At 37.2% G+C, this 20,462-nt stretch overlaps 1 protein-coding gene across 9 annotated transcripts in view; it reads right to left on the bottom strand.

Moving 5' to 3' along the window:
- PRUNE2 (prune homolog 2 with BCH domain) overlaps nucleotides 1-20,462 on the bottom strand; it is a 139,298-nt gene that overhangs the window by 80,191 nt on the left and 38,645 nt on the right. For all 9 annotated transcript variants that reach the window (XM_080574511.1, XM_080574513.1, XM_080574512.1 and 6 more), the window contains exons 5-6: nucleotides 14,918-15,070; nucleotides 12,047-12,141 (exon numbers count right to left, since the gene is read on the bottom strand). In XM_080574511.1, coding sequence (XP_080430637.1) covers nucleotides 12,047-12,141; nucleotides 14,918-15,070 — 248 coding nt within the window. The remainder of the gene's footprint in view (nucleotides 1-12,046; nucleotides 12,142-14,917; nucleotides 15,071-20,462) is intronic.

Here is a 20,462-nt window from a genome sequence, read left to right as displayed (position 1 = left end):
CACAAAATCTACAGGCCCCAAAATAGTCACCAGTGACACCTGACTTGAAATGGCTGATATTCATAGAAATTTTAATGCATAAATAAAAATTAGTAAAATGACTACTTTCATGGTTCTGCCCACTAGGGTATCTTGAAAATCACACTTTGAATTTTACTGGTACACTGGTAGTACTAAAAGTCCACAGGAAGTGAGGCTGAAGTTTGACTTCTGAGTAAATATTGGTTTATACTAAAAACACAACTCCATTACCTCAGAGGATCTGTGTAAGTGTAACTGACTGGAACACTGTAAACAATTAGGATAATGATATACATGAAGGAAGAATTCATACTAGACCATAAAACAACCAATATTTTCTGTTTATTCATCTACAAGTATTTACAGATTAGTTCATAGAGATCAACAAAATGCAGCATACTGGAGGAGTATAAAATACCCAAGAATAAACAGAGGAACAAACCCGCCCAATTCCAATTAACTCCTGTTCAAAAGACTGAACAAAGAGAAATCATACACTACTGCAAGAACCAATATAAAAGTTAAATATGCAGCCTGTTGATCTTATACATGCCTACCTGTGGAGACAGGTTGGCCTCAGACAAACATTTAGCAGGATCCAAAGGAAGTTTCATATTTATTTGAACCTGACACCTGTAGATGTTGCAAGCAAAGCAGTGCATCTAGAAGACCTGGAAAAAATGACTATTGCAATTTCCTCTAAATCTGATGCATGCACAGTTCTCAATTATTTGGCTGACTCCTCAGATCTGGAATGAGAATGTGCAGGCTCCTTCCCAGAATAGAAAGTATCCAAACAAGGTCTATTCTTCCTTTAATCACCCAGTTCTGTTGTACAAATCATAAGGCAGAGGACAGGACTTAAACCATGTTTTTTTTATGGTATTTTCCTTTGTAGCTATTTCATAGTTCTAATTACAAGTGTGCAATGGCAGCAATTTCTATTTTTCAGAACTATGTATCTGTTTCTGCAATGAAATTTCTTTTGCACAGATGACTGTAAAATGTGTCTGTTCCTAACTGTAAAACAAAGATTTATTTATTTGTTTGTTTAAATATAGCAATGTAAAAAATCCTTTAATTCTCAGAGCTGGAAGCACTGATGAAAGAGGGCTCACTTGAGTTGCTGGTACATGCTCAGTACTTTGTGCTGCTCTCCAGCAATTTTCCATGCCGATATGCTCAGGAGTGAGGCTGACATAGTTCCAAAGAGGTCCTGAAGGACAGTTAGGGCAGGAGAGTCCCAAGAGAGAGAAGATAAACCACAGAGAGAAAGCAAGCATGTATGCCAACAGCAAGAGATATACCCGGGAGATCTCGGGAGATGAGAACATCAAAATATTGATACCGGGGATTTCCACAGTTTTAAGTCTCAAAAAATAAGATAAAGTTAAAAAATCCGTACTATTATTTATTGTGTATCTCCAGCGTTGCCTGTTCCAAATTCTAGCAATGGACCAGAGCATCAAAACATTCACTCAGCTGGTGATCCTCCTGCGGAGGCCCAGGAAAAAGCTGCAGAGCCTCATGCTACTGCGAGAGCAGCCAAGCTTTCACCAACGGCCCATCATGGAGAGAGCTGGGCCTGGGGGGCCTGGCAGCAGGCCCGGAAGGAGCCAGGGGCATCACTCACATGCTGCTCCAACAAGTCAGCCTCATGGCAAGACAAACTCAGCATTTCTGTCTTCACAAACTCCCAGCCAAGGGGCAAATACACGTATACGAAATGGAACACCACAATTATACGGGCTGAACCTGAATATGTTTCAACTCAGTTTACAAAAAAAACAAAACAAAACAAAACACAACACAATAAGAACAAGAAAAAACAAAAATGGGGGCGTGGGGAGAATATTAATATTTTCATTGCCTTTTTTTTTTCTGTTCACTCACTGTGTGTTTACCATAAATTAGACCTGCTGAGAGTGTGATGCTGAGCAACCCATATGGCAAATACTCAACGGAGAGATGTGAGAGGAAAATCACTTTTTTGTTTCTGAATTATTTCTAGTCCCTTTATTTAGAAAGTCTTGTTTAATAGCAAATGCTGAGAAACAACCATGCTAGTGCTATTTATATATAGATGACAAACTTTTAAGGCCAAAACAATACATTTTCAGTAGAATAGGATTCTGTTCCTGATGAAATCAGACAAAAGACAGCACTTAGTGCTCAGTTAAGATTTTTTGTTTTAAAGTACAATTACAGGAGTTTACAGACCAGTATTTGTACAATTGCCATTTATTCAAAGTCATCCCTGAACCCTTCTTTAGATTAAACAATCCACAGGTAGTCTAAGTGCATGGTGTTCTACGAGTCAAAGAGCTGACCTAACAGTTCCTTATTTCAGGAATTAAAATAATCTATTCTAACCTTTTTCATTTCTAGTTTGGGACAAATACTTGGAAATACAAACACAATCAGCATATGCAGATGTATGGCATCCATGAAACCTATGAATAAATAAATAATAATCCAATTCTGGATGTGCAATCCAGGCCCAGAATGCAGATCATTCTGGTGAGCTTGCAGCAGGGAAAAGAAAGGGGTAAAGACTGCAGGAAGTCTCCCTGTGGAATGCTTACCTTTCTGGGTCTATAAAGTTGTGGGTTTTTTTTTGTTTGTTTGTATGTTTATTTGTTCGTTGGCAGGGGAGAACCAAGTTTTCTGAAAATTTATTGGAAATGTGACTAGGAAAAAGGTAACAATCAGATAAAGAACACCTAGTAGTGAGGTCTGTCCTTCTGTAAAAAGAACCCAAACTGGCAATAAATAGATACTAACTTTAAGCTTTTGCTGGCAAAGGTAGAATCCAGGTAGGACAGATTTTTCTTCAACTGGTTTAGTTGTTAATGCAAAAGAAGAAACATTATCCTGCAAGGAAGACAGAATTCTGCCAGATTCTAGTACTAGCTGTATGGTCCTGGTAGACTTGAGCCAAAGAAACCACAAACCAGTATCCAAATTCATTATTTCTTTCTTAGAGATGGAAGGTAACATTCTCCCAAACACAAAAGGGTTGTTTAAATGCCTGACTGCCCCATCTCTACAATGCAAATAATGTGATTTCATTTAGAAGATAAAATTATCAGCTGTCATAGTTTTAATTTAGTATAAGCACAGCGGCCTCAATAAACTTGTTCCTGTTTTATATCAGCATAAATGTTGTGTTCAGATTGTTTCCAGAAAGAATCCTGGAGGGTAGCTATCAGATACATGTAAGAAATTTTAATTCATTAAGAGTGGCTTGATCACAGAGGAAGCAAGTGTTCAGTTCTACTACTTTTTTTTTTTTTTTTTAACCTGAACAGTAATGAGAGCTTTGTGGCTTAGTATAAAAAAAATCACATCACTAGAATTATACTAGTAAGAGAAAGGAATATCTCTCCATAGCTAAGTTTTCAAAGCATGGTTTTATTGTATAAACACAGTTCACAAATATGGAGAAAGAAAATCTTGAGATTCAAATTACTAAGACTCATTCTTCAGAAAAAATAATTTAAAAAAATTAAAGTGGATACTTTTCAGGAAAAATATTCTAAAAAGCTGAGACCTTGAATATTTTCTAATCTAATTATCATAGTCAATAAACTCCATCTTTTGGAATTTCCATCCATTGTGTTTAGCAACTTTAACTTATAATTATTTCATAAATGGGCTGGTTTCAGGACTAAAAAAATAGTATATTTATATTTAAAGAGAATCTCTTATGGACAAACATAATACAAGTCTCTACCCACACAGCAGGGTAAAATTACCTCAAAGGCATTTTTTTACTTGATACATTATTTATCTAGTCTACACAGAATAGAAAAAAATGTTCAATAAGAAAGAAATCGCAATAGTTGCAATATACATAGGAGTTCTGAATGTCAGTTTTTCTAGCATCAAAGAGCCTATAGGTTAGACATTTTTAGTATTCACTTGAATAGAGAAAATAAAATTTGCACAAATACTCTATCTATAGAGTTGCAGGAGACAGGATATTTTTTGGTGAGAAACATTTACGGAACAGCTTTACAATAAAAAATACATTCAGAGTCATGGAAGCCATGAATAATTCTGTATACAGAAGCAGTGATCTTTCTGAGTAAAATTTCATCTGTCCCTAAAGAAAAAGAGAAAGAAAAATTCCATTCTTCGGTAGAATTACAGCTGGTGTTTTAAGCTACTCCGAATTTGAGTACTCAGACAGTGACTGAAGGGTTTCAGCTTGAATCATGTTCTGCATTTTGATCCCTGTATCAAACCAAAATAAATTCTGAAGTTTTTAGTCAGACACAGCACTTGACTTCAAGCAAGCCTCAGAGCATACCCAGTTACACACAGTTGTAAGAAGGATCTTCCCTGTTACCATCTAACCAGAGCACATAAAAGCTGAAGAAACTTACACAGCACTTGATTTAACTAAATCAAAATTCCAGAATGTTTCTACGTTTTAAAATGACCGATAGCTGCAGGACTAGGCTCCTGGTATGCAGCAGAAGGTATAAAATTCACCAGTGTGTGCTAATTACACAGGCTATCGTAATGTTTATAAGTGATAATCGTTCACTTAAATTCCTGTTCAAAAGGTGTTTATACACATGCTTTGCCAAACAGATGGGACAAAATGAATATTTTAAGACACAGCAGATAAACTGTTGTTTTTCCTGCACCAAAATATCACTATTCTCAGTAAATATTGCAAGATTTAAAGGGTGTTTTTTTTTTTTTTTTTAATGAAAAATACAAAAGCAGTCACCAAGAAAGACATTTGGTTAAAGTATTGATCTGTCACTTCCTGTGGACATCCTGTGGACACAACTGCTGTCTTCTGCAGTAATACTAACACCAGCAAACACAAAAGATGTCATTTTATTTAAAGCTTAAATTATTTTGTAATCTTGGATCAACAGTTGAATGTCCTACATTAAGTTTTTCTTACATAATAGGCAAAGAAAAATCATAAACTAAATAGCAGAAAAACAAACCTAACTTTTCTCTAACATGTATATCGTTGTTATCCCTTGCTATTATCAATCCCTATTTTCATGCGTTATGGTCAGATCTCAAAATATTAAATGTTTAAGTTATGTTTTAAATTAACATAAGAAAAAGTGTATTGTATTTCATACAAAAAACTCTTTTTATGCTGAACATTTCTCAAAACAGCACCTCCCGCTGTCAATGTCTATGCCCCATGAACAGCTGAGCTGAGATGCTACTGACAAGAACTAGGAGAGTATATAAATGATAAATTAGTCAGCTTTGTAGAAGTCAGGAATGCAGCCCAATGATGATATTGTATATATTGTTTTATTTAGATGAGACATACTGCATATTCTAGAGCTGTATTTCATAAAGATATTCCGTATGTATAATATAAGAATTTATGTAGCGAAATACATTTCATAAATGTATTTGTAAAAGAAATTAGAGTTTATCTTCTTGAATAACACACTTGTAAATACAACCACATTTTCATTGTAAATGTTAGTATTTTAATCTAACATGTATGTTTAGCCGTTTAATAATTCTCAGTTATTTTACTTTATTAACTTTCGAATTAATATTGAATAAAACCACTAAAGGAAAAGCCATAAACAATTGCAGAGGCTAAATTTACACCAGAATTCACAAAAAATTTAACAGATGAAGTCTATCCAATTTCTTCAGACACTGAAATAAACTCAAAATCAACATACACATCATTGCAGAATGGGTATCACTGTATACTTCAAGCATTCTTAAAAGGTACTGCAAGAACAATGCTTCTGATGCTTCTGGTTTACTACATGATTTATGGCAGCAGTACAGAAGAAAATAATCAAATGCACCTTCCAAAAATGACTATCGAATAAATTATTATTTAATGTTTTAAGCATGGGCTGAGTTGGACTTACTGATAAATCTAATTGTCTTGGCCAGTCTTACAAATTTACTTTTTCCCCCCACACATACACCAAGACGGACCACAATAAACATCTCGCCTGATACTCTGACAGCCTACATTACTTCACTTAGAACTATCTCACTCAGTAGGTGAATTTCATCCCGTATCACCCTCATATCATCTCCTGGTCTTGACTTTAAAACTACAAGTAATCCTAGCAATCACAATAATGACCATTGGTTTTGCTGTCATTTGATTTCATGTAGTTAGTTAAGAAGCACTTAAACAATCTAGGGTTCTCCCCACCAGTTTCCTCTCACACCTTTAGAAATGAATAAATAACTGCAACACAGAATTCAGCAGGTCTGCCTCCACTCTCCCCACCTTGGATCATACTCATTGCAGTTGAAGTATTTAGTCTGACCCAAGGCATCAACACAAGAGCCACCATCCTCCAGAACACTGCATTCTGATGCTTAAATGTGAGTGTGGTATTTACAGTAATGCATGTTTGACTGCATTACACAGTCCTATAAGGGGATGATTTAACCCTCCTAATACTTCTAAAAAAGCAAATGGAATTATACTTAAGCCTTGTGTACTATGTATGTTATACATTTTCCTACAGGCAGATCTCACACACTGACATTTTAAGACCTTAATTAAGGTTGATTTATTTACAAATGGTATGTTTTCAACTCTCAGAAATGATGTATTTAATGTTTTATTTTTAAACACAATTAAAAAATAATATATAAATATATACATACTGCAAATGTAATACAGATAACAAATTCATTTAAGCCCATTTATGCACATTAGTGACACACCATGTGGCAGAAAGACTAGGACTACAAGAAGACCCCTTGGCGATTTATTTTATATTAAATCCCTAATGGCCTCTTCTCATCTTTGCAAAAATATGCACAAAAGTCCAGACTATGCAGCCATTGAAATGAATGGTTATTTATTTGCTAAACGAGAACCCTATGTTTAATGTTCCTTAGACATAAGGTAGTCTGCAAAAGTCGCATTCCTACAGCTCCATACATCATTTATTTTACATACCCTAACTTCTCACAACAGGCATCAGAAAAATATCTCTAAATAGCGTTGCTATTGTAAGTTACTGTGAATTTTGTTTCCAATTCCATTATTGGAAGATTAAATGTTAACATGTTTATTTGGGGTTTTCTTTTGTTTTGTTTTTAACATTAAAAACAAATTCATGGACCAATCTGATCTCATTTGAAATGTGTTTATATATTTACCGCAAGAAAAAAGTTCCCAAGTACGTAGCTATGGCCCAGTCATTACAGATAGACAACAAAGGTTCAAACCTTCAAACAAATCAAAGACTCGCTTAACTGGATGCAATAGCCTACCTAGTACTTGTTCGACATGCACCAGATATGACAGAGATCCTTGCTTTGCTTTACAGAAGTATTAAAAGCATCACTTTTCGTAATACACATATAAACTTCTCCAAATCAGGAGCATTGTTGCAAGCCATACTACTACTACAAAACAGTATGAAAATCAAATTGTCTCTCTGACATCAGACTATTTATCTATTGGGAAGCGGATCTATTGTGCTCCCAAACACTTCAAAATTTCCCAAGTTTCAGTTGCTGTGTGTTTGTCAAAGACAAAGCCACAAAGAGGAAACTTGTTGCATGAGCTTGTTTTCCCTTGATACTATTCCCAAGTCATTTGTACTACTAGGTGGTATCTTTTTGCCCTGTTTTCAACTGCCTGCCTTGATTCTCCCTGGAGGAATTTGATTTTTCTATCACCCTAACTTATTCCAAGTTCTGTGAGTAGTTAGAATAAATGTTCGTGAAACAGAAGATTAAGGACTGTTTGTTGGGCCAGTCCAACAAATGCATTATTAAGCTTCAACATCGTGAGCCATTTCAACTAAACCGAACGCTCATGAAACCTGAGCATCATTCTGGTGCAGTAGACTTAAGAAAGCAGAGAATAGAGTTCAGTTTACAAATTAAGTATTCATTTCTCAGGAAAAAAATGACTTTCACAGAAAGTCACATTGAGAAGATATTTCTCATTTCCTAGAGAATTCCAGCAGAGATCAAGCAAAATATACTCTCAGGGTATAACATAATGTAATAGAAATTAACTGTAATGCATGCATTGAATTTTGCTACAGTATCCTATGAGTAATCGTTATTATGACTTGTGGAAACTTTCTGGCAAAGGCAACAAAAATAACTGTGATCTGGTCTCCGAGTCTTTTGTCACACACCTAAAAAAAATCCGCAATACATATGAAATCCAAGTGACACACACTCTGGCAGCCAGTCCCTGGAGACACAGGTCTGATTTCAACTTACAACTTTAATGCCACCTAAATCCTGGAAGTGCAGATAGAAAAGTAGTTGTCTCAAAAAGATGCAAAGCTTCACATAGATTCTCATAAAAAAACTAAACTCCCCTGCATGAAATGCTTTCCCTGACTTTATTACTTATGTCAACACTTTCTATTCCTTCAACAGTTGAAAGACTCTCTTATCAGGACACTTAAAAATCATTCAGTTGACAACTAGTGAGCCAACAAAGAATGGATCTAAATCACAGAACGTTGATTAATATCAGTATTTACATACAAATAAAGCTTTGAGATCAATTGCATTGCTATGTTTGCATTTATGTCTTTCTTCATGAGAAACTGTTGAGTGCAGCAGCGTGCCTTCACGTATCCTACATGTCTGACTATCGTTATGCAATAACACTAAGTAATTAGTAAGTATTAACTTAGAATTGATGATTTATTAGTTACCATCTTTTCCTTCCTTATGAAATACAGAACCTCGAAAATATTCCCACAGGTAATATGAAATGTGTATCTTTACTAATAAAAGTAGGGTTTATCGCATTTCTAACACAGGCTTCAATTAATTTAGCCACATGGCACATTAATGAAATAAATTTTAACATTCTCAGTTACAGAGGGGAAACTGAGGAAATACATGATTTTTCTAGTATAGGAAAAGAAGGGAAAGAGACTTAGCTTCAGGCCAAGATTTGACTGGAAAGAACATCCTTTCTGCCAAGAACAGGGATTTTTTTTTCAGTTTACTCTCAACAAAAATCTGTAAAACTTGCCAGAGAAGTTGATATAAGAAGGATGTAAAATCATTTGAGAATGTGCTACTGAGGTGTGACATTTGTTAGAATACCTGACTAACTGATCTCTGACTGTATTTAGTATTGTGACATGCTGACTGAAATCTTAGCCTGAGCGTTGAGCTATAACACTTTCACTCTTCGTGATACATAGCCAATGCAACAGGAGATGTGCACTTGTGAACAGCTTACTCTACCCAAGTATAATCATATAATCATCATCCTTGGTCTTAGCAGTATCACCTACATGACAGAGCACTGAACCATAGCAAATAATTGAGCCTACAGAAAGTACTTTCATGAAAAATGCTTTTACTTATCTGCTGGTTTAAAAAAAACAATGTGAGATTTCTGAAGAAACGAACACATCAGACATTCTACACCTGCTGCAAAGCCTAGCCTATGCTTCATGTTCTTTTTATGTTTAATTTTTTTATGTTTTAATTTTTTATGTTGTTTATGTTTAATCAGGTAATGTCTGCAGAGCACTTTGAGGAGAAAAAACAAATTATCATCATAATTGCTGAGAAAATCCAGAAGTCACTAAAGTTTGTGTATTCTCAGGTCATACCATAACAGAAATCTAAACTGAAGAAAGACATGGGTCTGGACAGTTTTGTTTGTAATTCTGTTATGCATAGTGTATTGCTGATACTAGGTGAAGTAACTTGTGCAGAATGTTTTTACAAGCCACCTACTTTACCATGATGCAGACAACTTTGTCCCTGGCTGCCAGACAGCGAATCTTGTGCTAGTCAAACGCTGTAAATTAGAGAGTTTAGAAAACATTTGAACAAAGTGCAGTAACGTAATAAATGCAAAACTGATCTCCAGCCCAACCATGAACTTACTAGATGTTTTTAACCAAGTATGAGTTTGTAAATGTTAGGGGAAAAAAAAAAAAGCAGTTACACCTCAAAAAAAAAAAAAAGCTCTTTTTGATGCAAAATATTTACAGCAGAAAAACAGAGAGCAAAACGTAAAGAGAGATGCCCACAACTTCCAGAAAAAAAATCCTATCAGAAATGCTAAATAATGTTAAGTAATAAAATTGCTTAACAAGTTAGGACTAAAAATCATCTAACTTCAGTAAGACCCTGATCAATTTGTTCTTTTTACTTGCAACTAAATCTACATTTCTTCCAAAATGGCTGTTGGATGTGTCTCAAGAAAGACAACTGTGAAACTTTTATTGCTTGATCACCAGATCTTGCAGCTCCTTGAACAAAGCATGCCAGCATTGAATGTTACTCAGTCACTGAAAAGAGTTTGAAGATTTGCCTGCTTTTAGGACTATGAAAACCTATTGTTGCCAAGTTCAATTCGCCACATGGAAGAGAAGCTTCAGGTTAAGATTACTTTGAATATGTAAAGTAGTACAGATGACTTCAACCATGTTTAGCCAAAGCTAAACATTAGATTTGTGGGGCACAAGGTCTGCATTCTACATAGTCTATGAAACAAAAATAAAAGTAAAATAAATAAAACAAAAATGTAATGCTAAATCTAGTTTCTTATTACCAGCCCAATGTGTCCAGTATTCAATGAAGCCCACTTAATAAAAATGATAATAATAATAATAAAAAAAAAGTAAAGGATGTTAAAAAAAATATCCAATTTCTTCTTTTTAGGATTTATCCTGCAATACTTTTCCCCATTACTCCCAACCTCCACATAATTTTGAGGAGTAAAATTATGGCAAACAAAGTGGTGTACTTCATGGCCGGTAAAGCCTGCTTGCCAATGAGAAACTAACAGATTATGCTTTCAGAATTTCAGAACAGATTCTGCTTACTCTCTATAAAATAGTTCTAACTGTAGTAAAGGCCAAAAAAAATCTGTGCCATAAACAAGCTTTTAAAATAGACTTGGAAAATGCCTTTGTAATAAAGTTGACCAGGCCAAAAATACTGCTTTAGCCCACCCCCTAAGAAACAAATACACCAGAGTAGCTGCAGAACTGCAGGAGGTATTATAAGATTACTTTTTTCATTTTTTAAAATTAAATATTTTTATTTCAGTACTTAGTCACATATTAAGGATATCTCAACACTTAGATAGCAAGATTGATTTATATATTTCACTATGCAAGCTTAAGAAAAAGGCAGAAATTTGTGGATAATAATTAGTGGGGTTATGCCAGAAACTTCTTCATCCACAGAAGCGCCTTATTTTTTATAAAATGCCTTGAAAAAACATTTTGTAAGAAACCTCATAGGATATACACTATTAAGTACTCTTCAGGTGATTTTTTAAATATCATTTAATCAAAACTTTTAATATCTAAAAGTAAAAAGTAAAAGAAGACAACTTCATTTGCATGTCACATACAGTAATATTTATGTCTACTTCAGGTCCAGGTATATAACCACTAACATCTATAATACCAATTATCTTGAAATAATGATGCAAAACATACCGCAGAAGTTTTCTCCTAGCAATTACAAAATGTCTGTAATTGGTCAAGAAGGAAAATTTTGGGCTAACTCATTAGAACAAATCTATGGTTTTAATCCAAACAACCAAAATTCTACAAACTTCTGCTCTGTCAAGGTCCTTTGTTTCTACCACCATTTTCATTTAGATTAGGTCAGTCCACACATGCATTTGGGAATGGACAAAATTAATTACACAATTTCAAGGTAGGCATGGAAGGAATAAAAGAACACCCTCTCCTGTCAAAGAGCTGAGAAAGCGTTAGACCAGATTTATAAATCATATGCCCATATGCCATAACCTAAGTGAAAAGTAGTAACTATCTACAAAATATAACTGAACGCTCACACCTTCAGTTGGCACAAAGGCTGCAATTGGCTAGTGCCATTTATAAACCATCAAACTGATCAACAGGAAGTAATAATCAGGTGCATATAAATGAGAGTGAGATCACAAACAGCTAGTCGTTCTCTCAAAAGTAATTACATTATATGCGAGCAGAAGTTTCACTAATCTAATAAGAAAATAGGGCTGTTTACCAACTACATTATTTAAGCTTCCTCTTACCTCCAGTGTCATGTACACAGTGCTAATTGCTACTTTGATTTCTCCATCTGAAATTTCCTTGAGATCCTTCAGCATAACTTCCTCAATGCTTACACCTATTTTAGAAGAGAAAGGAATTTCAATACATTCAAGTATCCACAGCTGAACAGATATAGCAACATAAATTAAAAATACAGTTTGAACCTTAATGTTGAGCCTTCTGTATTTTAGGACACCCTATAAGAACATTAAAATCAACATTAATAATTCAATGCATAATATTTCCAGAGGGTTTCTTTAAGAAAGGAAGAGATTAAAAAGCAACAACAAAGGATGAAGAATTAATTAAGTCTCCTGCAATGAAATGAAATTGTGTGAACACTCGTACTTCCTAGGTCAACTGAGTTCTAGTTGATGATAAATGTATACCTAGACCATCCTTATGCCACTAATATGACATACTTCTGGAATAAGTAACACACTGAAAAGCACATGTAGATTATTATGGTATTTCTAAAATATTCAGAGGCAAAGCATTAAGACATTCTGTAAACATAAAATCATTCAACCTTTCTGGTTTTCCTCACAAATTGATACCAACAATGGTTTATGTACATCAAACAGTAAATGAACCAACAGGATGTGTACGTACCATAGAAACAGAAATGCACATTATCATCAGAAAACAGAGTAAACCTGGAATTGCTTAACACTATAACCAGACATGTTGATATGTTTAAGTACAACATATTTAAAATCCACATGACTAAATTTCTTCAATGGGAGACATTTGACTTAAATGCTTTAAAGTTTCTTATAATAAATATATCTCATGTATAGATACACAGTTGTATCACACCATCTGATGAACAGAGAAAGTAGCCAAATACCTATACAAAGAAAGGTGTGAGCTACTTACTTCAGTGTAGAGCGGTAAATAAAATGTCCACAGACTTATAAAACTTAGCTGCATAACATCCACAATGTGTTTGCATGAGTGATTTTTCAGAGGAAGCCAAATACCCACTTAAAGCCAAAGGAATGAATCATCTCGTTACTGTTCTTGTATAGAGTCCAGGTACTGCATTCAATCCAATGACAAGATGAACTGGCTTATGTTCATATACTTATTTTGTTTTTGAGTCTGTCCTTTTAAAAATATTTATATGTAGCCTGTAGACTTTCTGTTTGACTACAGACCAGTGTGTCTCAAATAACAAGTGAATTCATGAACTCAGGCCAAAAAATCGTTATTTCTGCATGAAGCTGAGAACGTTTTTGCCAAATTTTCCTAATAGGGTCTAAAATAACAGGTATATAAGGCACAATGTTCAGCAGAGGTCAGTATCTTCAGTGGACTTCAGAAACTCTTCAATACTTTACTAAGACAAATACCATATAAATGTACGCAGTGTTAAATATGTACCTTACAATATATGGAAAACAGCAGCTATGAAACAAAAAAAAGCATGACATTACCCTAATATCCAATACAAAACTTGGAAAAGTAGGCATAACAGATTCAGTCTGCCTGACATTTATTGCCAGTAGTTTTTATATGTCACACGAGCAGGGTAAACTACATCAGTTATAAACCCTCTAGTTTCTCATGTACAAACAAGTACATGACACCACTCAACCACCTTCCACAAAAATCGGCAGTACTGAGAACAGAGTTCAGCAACAGCCACTTTCAATGTCTCTCCAATCCAGGCCACATAGTTCATTTCTGAACTGTGAATTCTTGACTAATGTCACAAGAAATATCAGGGAACTATCCAAAGACTTACGGCCCTGAATTATTTTATTTTGCAGCCTCACTGAGAGAAAGAGCAAAGGGAGCAGCACCTCAAGTTCTGCCCTTAACTACCAGTTTGGGAAGCCAATTCAGGCTGAAGGTCTGAATTCAGGTAAGAGTATTCAGCAGATGGGTGGACAGAGAAGAGCGAATAAAGACTACAAGTCTAAAGGGACCCTGTTCATGCCTGATATATCTAACAGAAAAGTATCTCCATAATTCAATGCTCACTCTTTGGTAACAACTTGGTAGTGGATGTCATTTAATAAAGACAGTAAAAAATTTTGAGTGATTGCAACAACTTTCAGCATCCCTTCACAAGACTGTGATCAAAGATCAACTTCACACAGTCTGAGTTTTGATCACAGAAATAACATCAAAATGTCTTCAGTTATTTCTAGCGGAAGGAAATGAAAGAGTTACAGTTTTCTCACTGTTTCCTTAATCTTAGTCAAAGTCACTTCACCTGTATAGACCCCTAGCCCTAATAGCTGAAACCTTGACAAATTTGCTAAGGTTCAGAAGATAAAATCCACTCCCATTACACTACGGCAACTGCAACACAGTTTCTGCATGTGTGCTGAAACATTGATTACACCTCTATCCTGGGTTCCACTTCATTAACACAAATACTTGATTAGCACACGCTTGTAAAAGCAAACATTTGAAATAAATTAACGTCTACTTTATCTGTAAATCACAGAATGGCTGAGGTGGGAAGGGATCTCTGGGGTCCAAGCCCCTTGCCCAGGCAGAGCCACCTAGAGCAGGCTGCCTGGGACCGTGTCCAGGTGGCTTTCAAAGACCTCCAAGGAAGAAGACTTCACAGCCTTTCTGGACAACCTATGCCAGTGTTCTGTCACCCATAAAAGCACTATAAGATTATTTAGAAGTTCAGCAGTTCCTCAGCAAAAATTGCAATTCCATTATTAAAATTTTAATCCAGTTATTTTAAAATTAAATATAACTACATGTAACTGTCAATGAAGATACCATCCTGCAGCTATACTCTCACCACACACAACGAGCCAAACTATTCAAATACAGTTACGTAACTACATTTGTAAAATGTCTGAAAATGGAAATTGGATTACCTTGAGGGTTAAGCTGAGTCTCCTGGAGAACAGAGATAATTTCTTCTCGTGGGGGAAGACCTGGGAACTTCTCCTCTAGAACTGACAGCACTTTCTCCTGCTGCTCTGTGATTCTGTCAAGCTCCGAAGACATGCACTTGAAGAGAATGCTTCCTGAAATGTTGAAAGGTAAAATCAATACCTCCTCTAAACAGTGAAGAGGGACTACATAAACAAGGATGTTAACCCCATCAATGTCCATTTCCTCTTTGGAGCTTGTTCCCGCTGATGAGTTCAACGAACTGATAAAATGCACAAGCAAAATGCCAAAATAATTAGATATACTATCACCTGAACACAAAAATAAAACTGCTTATATTAAGATTATACTTTTTAGAAAACTATGGCTTCTGCTACATTGTTTGCATCAAATGATGGCTTTCAAAGGCACCTATATCCAGAATTTTAAAAAATATACTTGAGTATAGCAAATAAAACTTACAAAGTGCATTAGAAGGATGCTAAATATGCTACAAAATATGACAAGGCACATGACATTAGTTATTTCAGCATATTTGACACTAGCTGAACCCCTGTCAAAGAACACACAAAAAAAAAGCACGCTACATTCAGCCAAACAAAATGGTGTACTCTATTTAACTCTATCTAACCTTTCAGGTTAAGAGAAACATAGTTCAATGAATAACTTCTTCAAAATTGGTATGCTCTTACAAGACAAAGGCGAGCTTGATGTCTTTTCAGACCACTATGTTCTGCATCCTGAATGTAAAAAATTTCTGACACAGTTGAAGGTCTCAAGTCACCCTTTCATCACCTGAAGACTGGGATCCCATTTATTAATATATCCAAGGGCAGCCTTCGCACCCAATTACTCACATTAAATTAAGGACAATAAAGTCTTACAATTCAGAATTGAAATTATTTATTACTGTACTGTGCACAGGGATTTCAAACAAGAGTATGATCACATTGCATCATGCCAGGTCAATGAGCAAATCAGTACAATAATATAAGATAGTTTTTATAAGCCAAAATGTTTATGTTTTAACAAAGAGCTAAGTGAGAAAAAGAAAAACTTGGACATAGCCATCCTCAATCTCACTGGGCTGACTAGGAAAGGTAGATCACATAGGTTGACATGCCATAATGCACCAGTGGTCAGGGTTCTTGAACGGAAGATGAATATTTTCTGTTCTCTTCCCAAACACCCAGTATGAATCTGGTTTTCTCCTACACTGCTACCACAGAAAATAATGAAAAGTATTTCTTCAAAATGTCTAGAAGCACATGCAACATAGAAGAGTTTTCCTATGCTAAGTACACACCTATTTATTAGACAAATCCTGTATGGATTAAGTAATCTTACCTAGGAAACGTATAATTCAAATATGCTATATTTATTTGTCCTATTAATCTAGGGAATACATTTGACATGATGTGTTAAAGGACATGTGGGAGTAAAATACATGTATCACAGATACAATTCTAACATCAGACATTACTGAAATCACAGTTTTCCTGGAAAATAGGCAAGAACTAGAACATCAAAAAAACAAACTTTAAATGGATTAACACCTATTAAACTAAAAAATCACTTGAGTCAGTTTTTAATTATGTAAAAGTCAAAAAATATATCTACAAAATAATTTGCTTTTTAATTAATCTTATTAAAAGCAATGTTTAACAAGCTGTTCCCCAACAGATATTAAGTTCTGGAAATTCAGATATATGAAATTTCTTTTGTTTTTCTGTTATAGATAATTTCTAATATTCTTTTAATTCTCAGCTTCCCTATCCTTATGTCACTCTTACCATCACTTCAAGACAATGTTTCTGCCCTGTTTGATAGCATTAAAAATATTAAATAAACACAGACCAAATGAAAATCATATATACTGACACAGATTTTCAGAATTGTTTTATTTTTATTTGTAAATTTAGGTACTCATAACAAGGCTCCAGAGAAAACAGATTTCAGATGTCTCCTGGCAATTAACTGATACTTAGCACCTAGGATATATAGATATATACATTACATATTAGTGATATAAAGCTCCCAGTGAATTTAAACATAGTTGCAAGCCTTAATTTTCTGTCCCTTTAATATGAAACAAGTTTCCCAATCAGCAGCCTCCAGAATGATTCATCTAACAGTATTCCTTCATTGTTCCTACTTCTAATGAGAAAACAATGCATGTGCTACATATTCTTGTCTATATTTTCAGAAGAGCAATAAACAAGTTATATGTCCCACGGTGTACTCCCAGTCAGCACAGAGCTGTACCTGGATAAATGGCAGCTTAGGTACCAGGATCCATGAATTATTTTAGTAATAACAATCTTCTGATTTTTAAGCCCCCCCCCCCCCTTTTTTTTTTTTTCAGACACGGGGGTGCTCATGCATACACAAAGGAAATTAAGACTCCATCAGAAAGTATTTGTCCGACAGCACATGCTCAAATTCATCGTGCAACGACTTGCTCAGGAGATGCTGTAGCACATCATGGATAGCTTCCCAGCAGCATAGGCATGACTGGGCAGTCTTGTCCACCTGCATGTATCTTCACAGAGTCACAGAATCATAGAATGGCCTGGTTTGGAAAGGACCTCAAAGATCATACAGTTCCAATCTCCCTGCCATAGGCAGGGACACCTCCCATTAGACCAGGTTGCCCAGGGCCTCATCTAACCTGGCCTTGAACACCTCCAGGGATGGGACTTCCACAGCCTCTCTTGGCAACCTGTTCCAGTGCCTCACCACCCTCTGAGTGAAAAATTTCCTTCTAACCTCTAATCTAAATCTCTCCTCTTTTACTTTTAAACCCCTTGTCCTATCATTATTTACCCAAGTAAAGAGTCCTTCTCCTTCCTTTTTAGAAGACCCTTTTAAGTATTGATAGGCTGTGATGAGGTCACCCTGGAGCCTTCTCTTCTGTAGGCTCAACAGCCCCAGCTCTCCCAGCCATACATTATAGCAGAGGTGCTCCAGCCCCTTGGATCATCTTTTTGGCCCTCCCCTGGACCCGCTCTAACAGACACACATCCTTCTTGTCCTGAGGGCCCCAAACTTGGACACAATACTCCAAGTGGGGCCTCCCAAGGGCTCAGTAGAGGGGGACAGTCATCTCCCTTGACCTTCTGCACACTGCTCTTTTAGTAACCCTTCAGTCACACAGCGTTTTCAAACCTTTACCAAAACTGTGTCCTTGTGGACAGAATAGTTCTTGGGAAAAAAAAAAATTAACACAAATATACTGCAAAATGCAGTAAAATGAGAGGTGCAAGTTCTACACTGAATGAAGCTCAACGTTTTTGAAGTCAACATGATACCAATTTTGTGTGTGCCTGTCAGGCACGATCTGCCCTTAGTGAAGCCATGTTGGCTTACTTTCCATGTGCCTTAGCACAGTTTCCAAGAGGATCTGTTCCATGATCTTGCCAAGCACACAGCTGAGACTGAGTGGTCTGTAGTTCCCCAGATCTTCCTTTTTTCCCTTTTTAAAAATGGAGGTTATGTTTCCCTTTTTCCAGTCACTGGGAACTCCATGAGACTGCCACGACTTCTCAAATATAATGGACAGTGGCTTAGCAACTACATCCACCAGTTCCCTCAGGATCTGTGGATGCATCTCATCAAGTCCCATGGATTTGTGTACCTTTAGGTTCCTTAGATGGTCTCAAACCTGGTCTTCTCCTACACTGGGTAGTTCTTTATTCTACCCGTCCTTGCCTTTGCCTTCTGGGATTTGGGCTATGTGGCTAGAGCTCTTGCTGGTGAAGACTGAGGCAAAAAAGTACCTCAGCTTTCACCATATCCTGGGTAACCAGGTTTCCCATTTCCTTCTGGAGGGCACCCACCATTTCCTTAGTCTTCCTTTAATCACTTACGTACCTAACAGAAGCTTTTCTTGTTGCCTTTGATGTCCCTGGCCAAATTTAATTGCAACAGGGCTTTGGCTTTCCTAACCTCATTCCTGCTGCTCAGACATTTTCTCTGTATTCCTATCAGGGTTCCTGTCCTTGCTTCCAATCTCTGCATGCCTCCTTTTTCTGCTTGAGTTTGGCCAGGAGCTCCTTGTTCACTCATGCAGGTCTCCTGGTGTTTTTGCCCAACTTCCCCTTTGCTGGGAAGCATCGCTCCTGAGTTTGGAGGAGGTGATCTCTGAATATTAGCCAGCTTTCTTGGGCCCCTCTTCCCTCCAGGGCTTTGGCCCATGGTATTCTTCTACCAAGCAGATCCCTCAAGACGCCAAAAGTCCAGGTCAGCAAGCTTGCTGTGCCCCCTCCTCGCTGCCCTCTGAATGCAAAACTGCACCATTTCATGATCACTGCAGCCAAGGCTGCCCTTCAGCTTCTCATTCCCCACCAGACCCTCCTTGTTGGTGAGAATGAGGTCTGGCATAGCACCTCTCCTTGTGGGCCCCTCTATCACTTGCAGAAGGAAGTTGTCATCAGTGCATTCCAGGGCTCTCCTGGACTGCCTATGCCCTGCTGTGCTGTCCCTCCAACAGTTACCACGCTGCCTGAAGTACCCGCTGAGGACCAGGGCTTGCATATGTGAGGCTGCTTCTGTCTGCCTATAGAGGGCCTCGTCTGCTTGGTCTTCCTGATCAGGTGGCCTGTAGCACACTCCCACTCTAAGGTCCCCTGTCCCTGCCCTCCCTGGAATCCTGACCCACAAGCTCTCTCTCAGCTCCTCACCCATCCCCAGGCAGAGCTGCAAGCACTCCAGCTGCTCACTGACACACGGGGTGATGCCCCCCTCCTTGCTTCCCTCGCCTGGCCTTCCCAAACAGCCTGCGTCCTTCCAACACTCCAGTCGTGGGAGCCATCTGTCCCACCACATCTCTAATGCCAATGAGAACAAAGCCCTGCAGGCATACGTACGTCTCTGACTCCTCTTCCTTACTCCCCATGCTACTTGTGTTAGCATAGAGACATTTAAGTTGGGCCCCTGATGAAACTGACTCGCTGGCTGGAGTGGCCATTCCCTTGTGCTGCTGCTCTTCAGGTGCTCTCCTGCTGACCCATGACCCTTCCCCAGGCTCTGGGCATCAATCTTCGGCACTTGCATCAAATTGGGAGTGGGATGGATTGAGGTTCTCCTCCCCTGACAACTCTAGTTTAAAGCCCTCTTCACCAGCTTGGCAAGCCCATGACAGGTGGTCCCCACTAGCTCCCAGGAGACCAGGTTTCTCAAGGCAAGTCCCATGGTCTAAGTAGACAAACCCCTGTTTGTGGCACCAGTCCTACAACCATCTGTTGATTTGCCATAGTCAACTGGCCCTTTCATACCCCTTCACTTTGAGTGGGAGGACTGATGAAAAAACTACCTGCACTCCTGTTGCAGCAGCAGTGTTGCAGGAGCATTGCTCATGACAATAAAACTAGTTTCATTCTCTTACACACACATCCTGGGGAAAAGATGTTTTTAATTATTATTTTTTAATCTACTTCCCAATCAGAACAGATGGAAAGACTCCCTGTGACATGGTAGGGCAGCCTATCATGCATTTCTGCAGGTAACAGTGTCGATTTTTTTCTT

This window comes from Anser brachyrhynchus, assembly GCF_964034855.1.
Source record: "Anser brachyrhynchus genome assembly, chromosome: Z".
Classification (NCBI taxonomy): domain Eukaryota; kingdom Metazoa; phylum Chordata; class Aves; order Anseriformes; family Anatidae; genus Anser; species Anser brachyrhynchus.
Note: the sequence above shows the minus strand (reverse complement) of the source record. Positions and strands in the feature narration are given on the sequence as shown.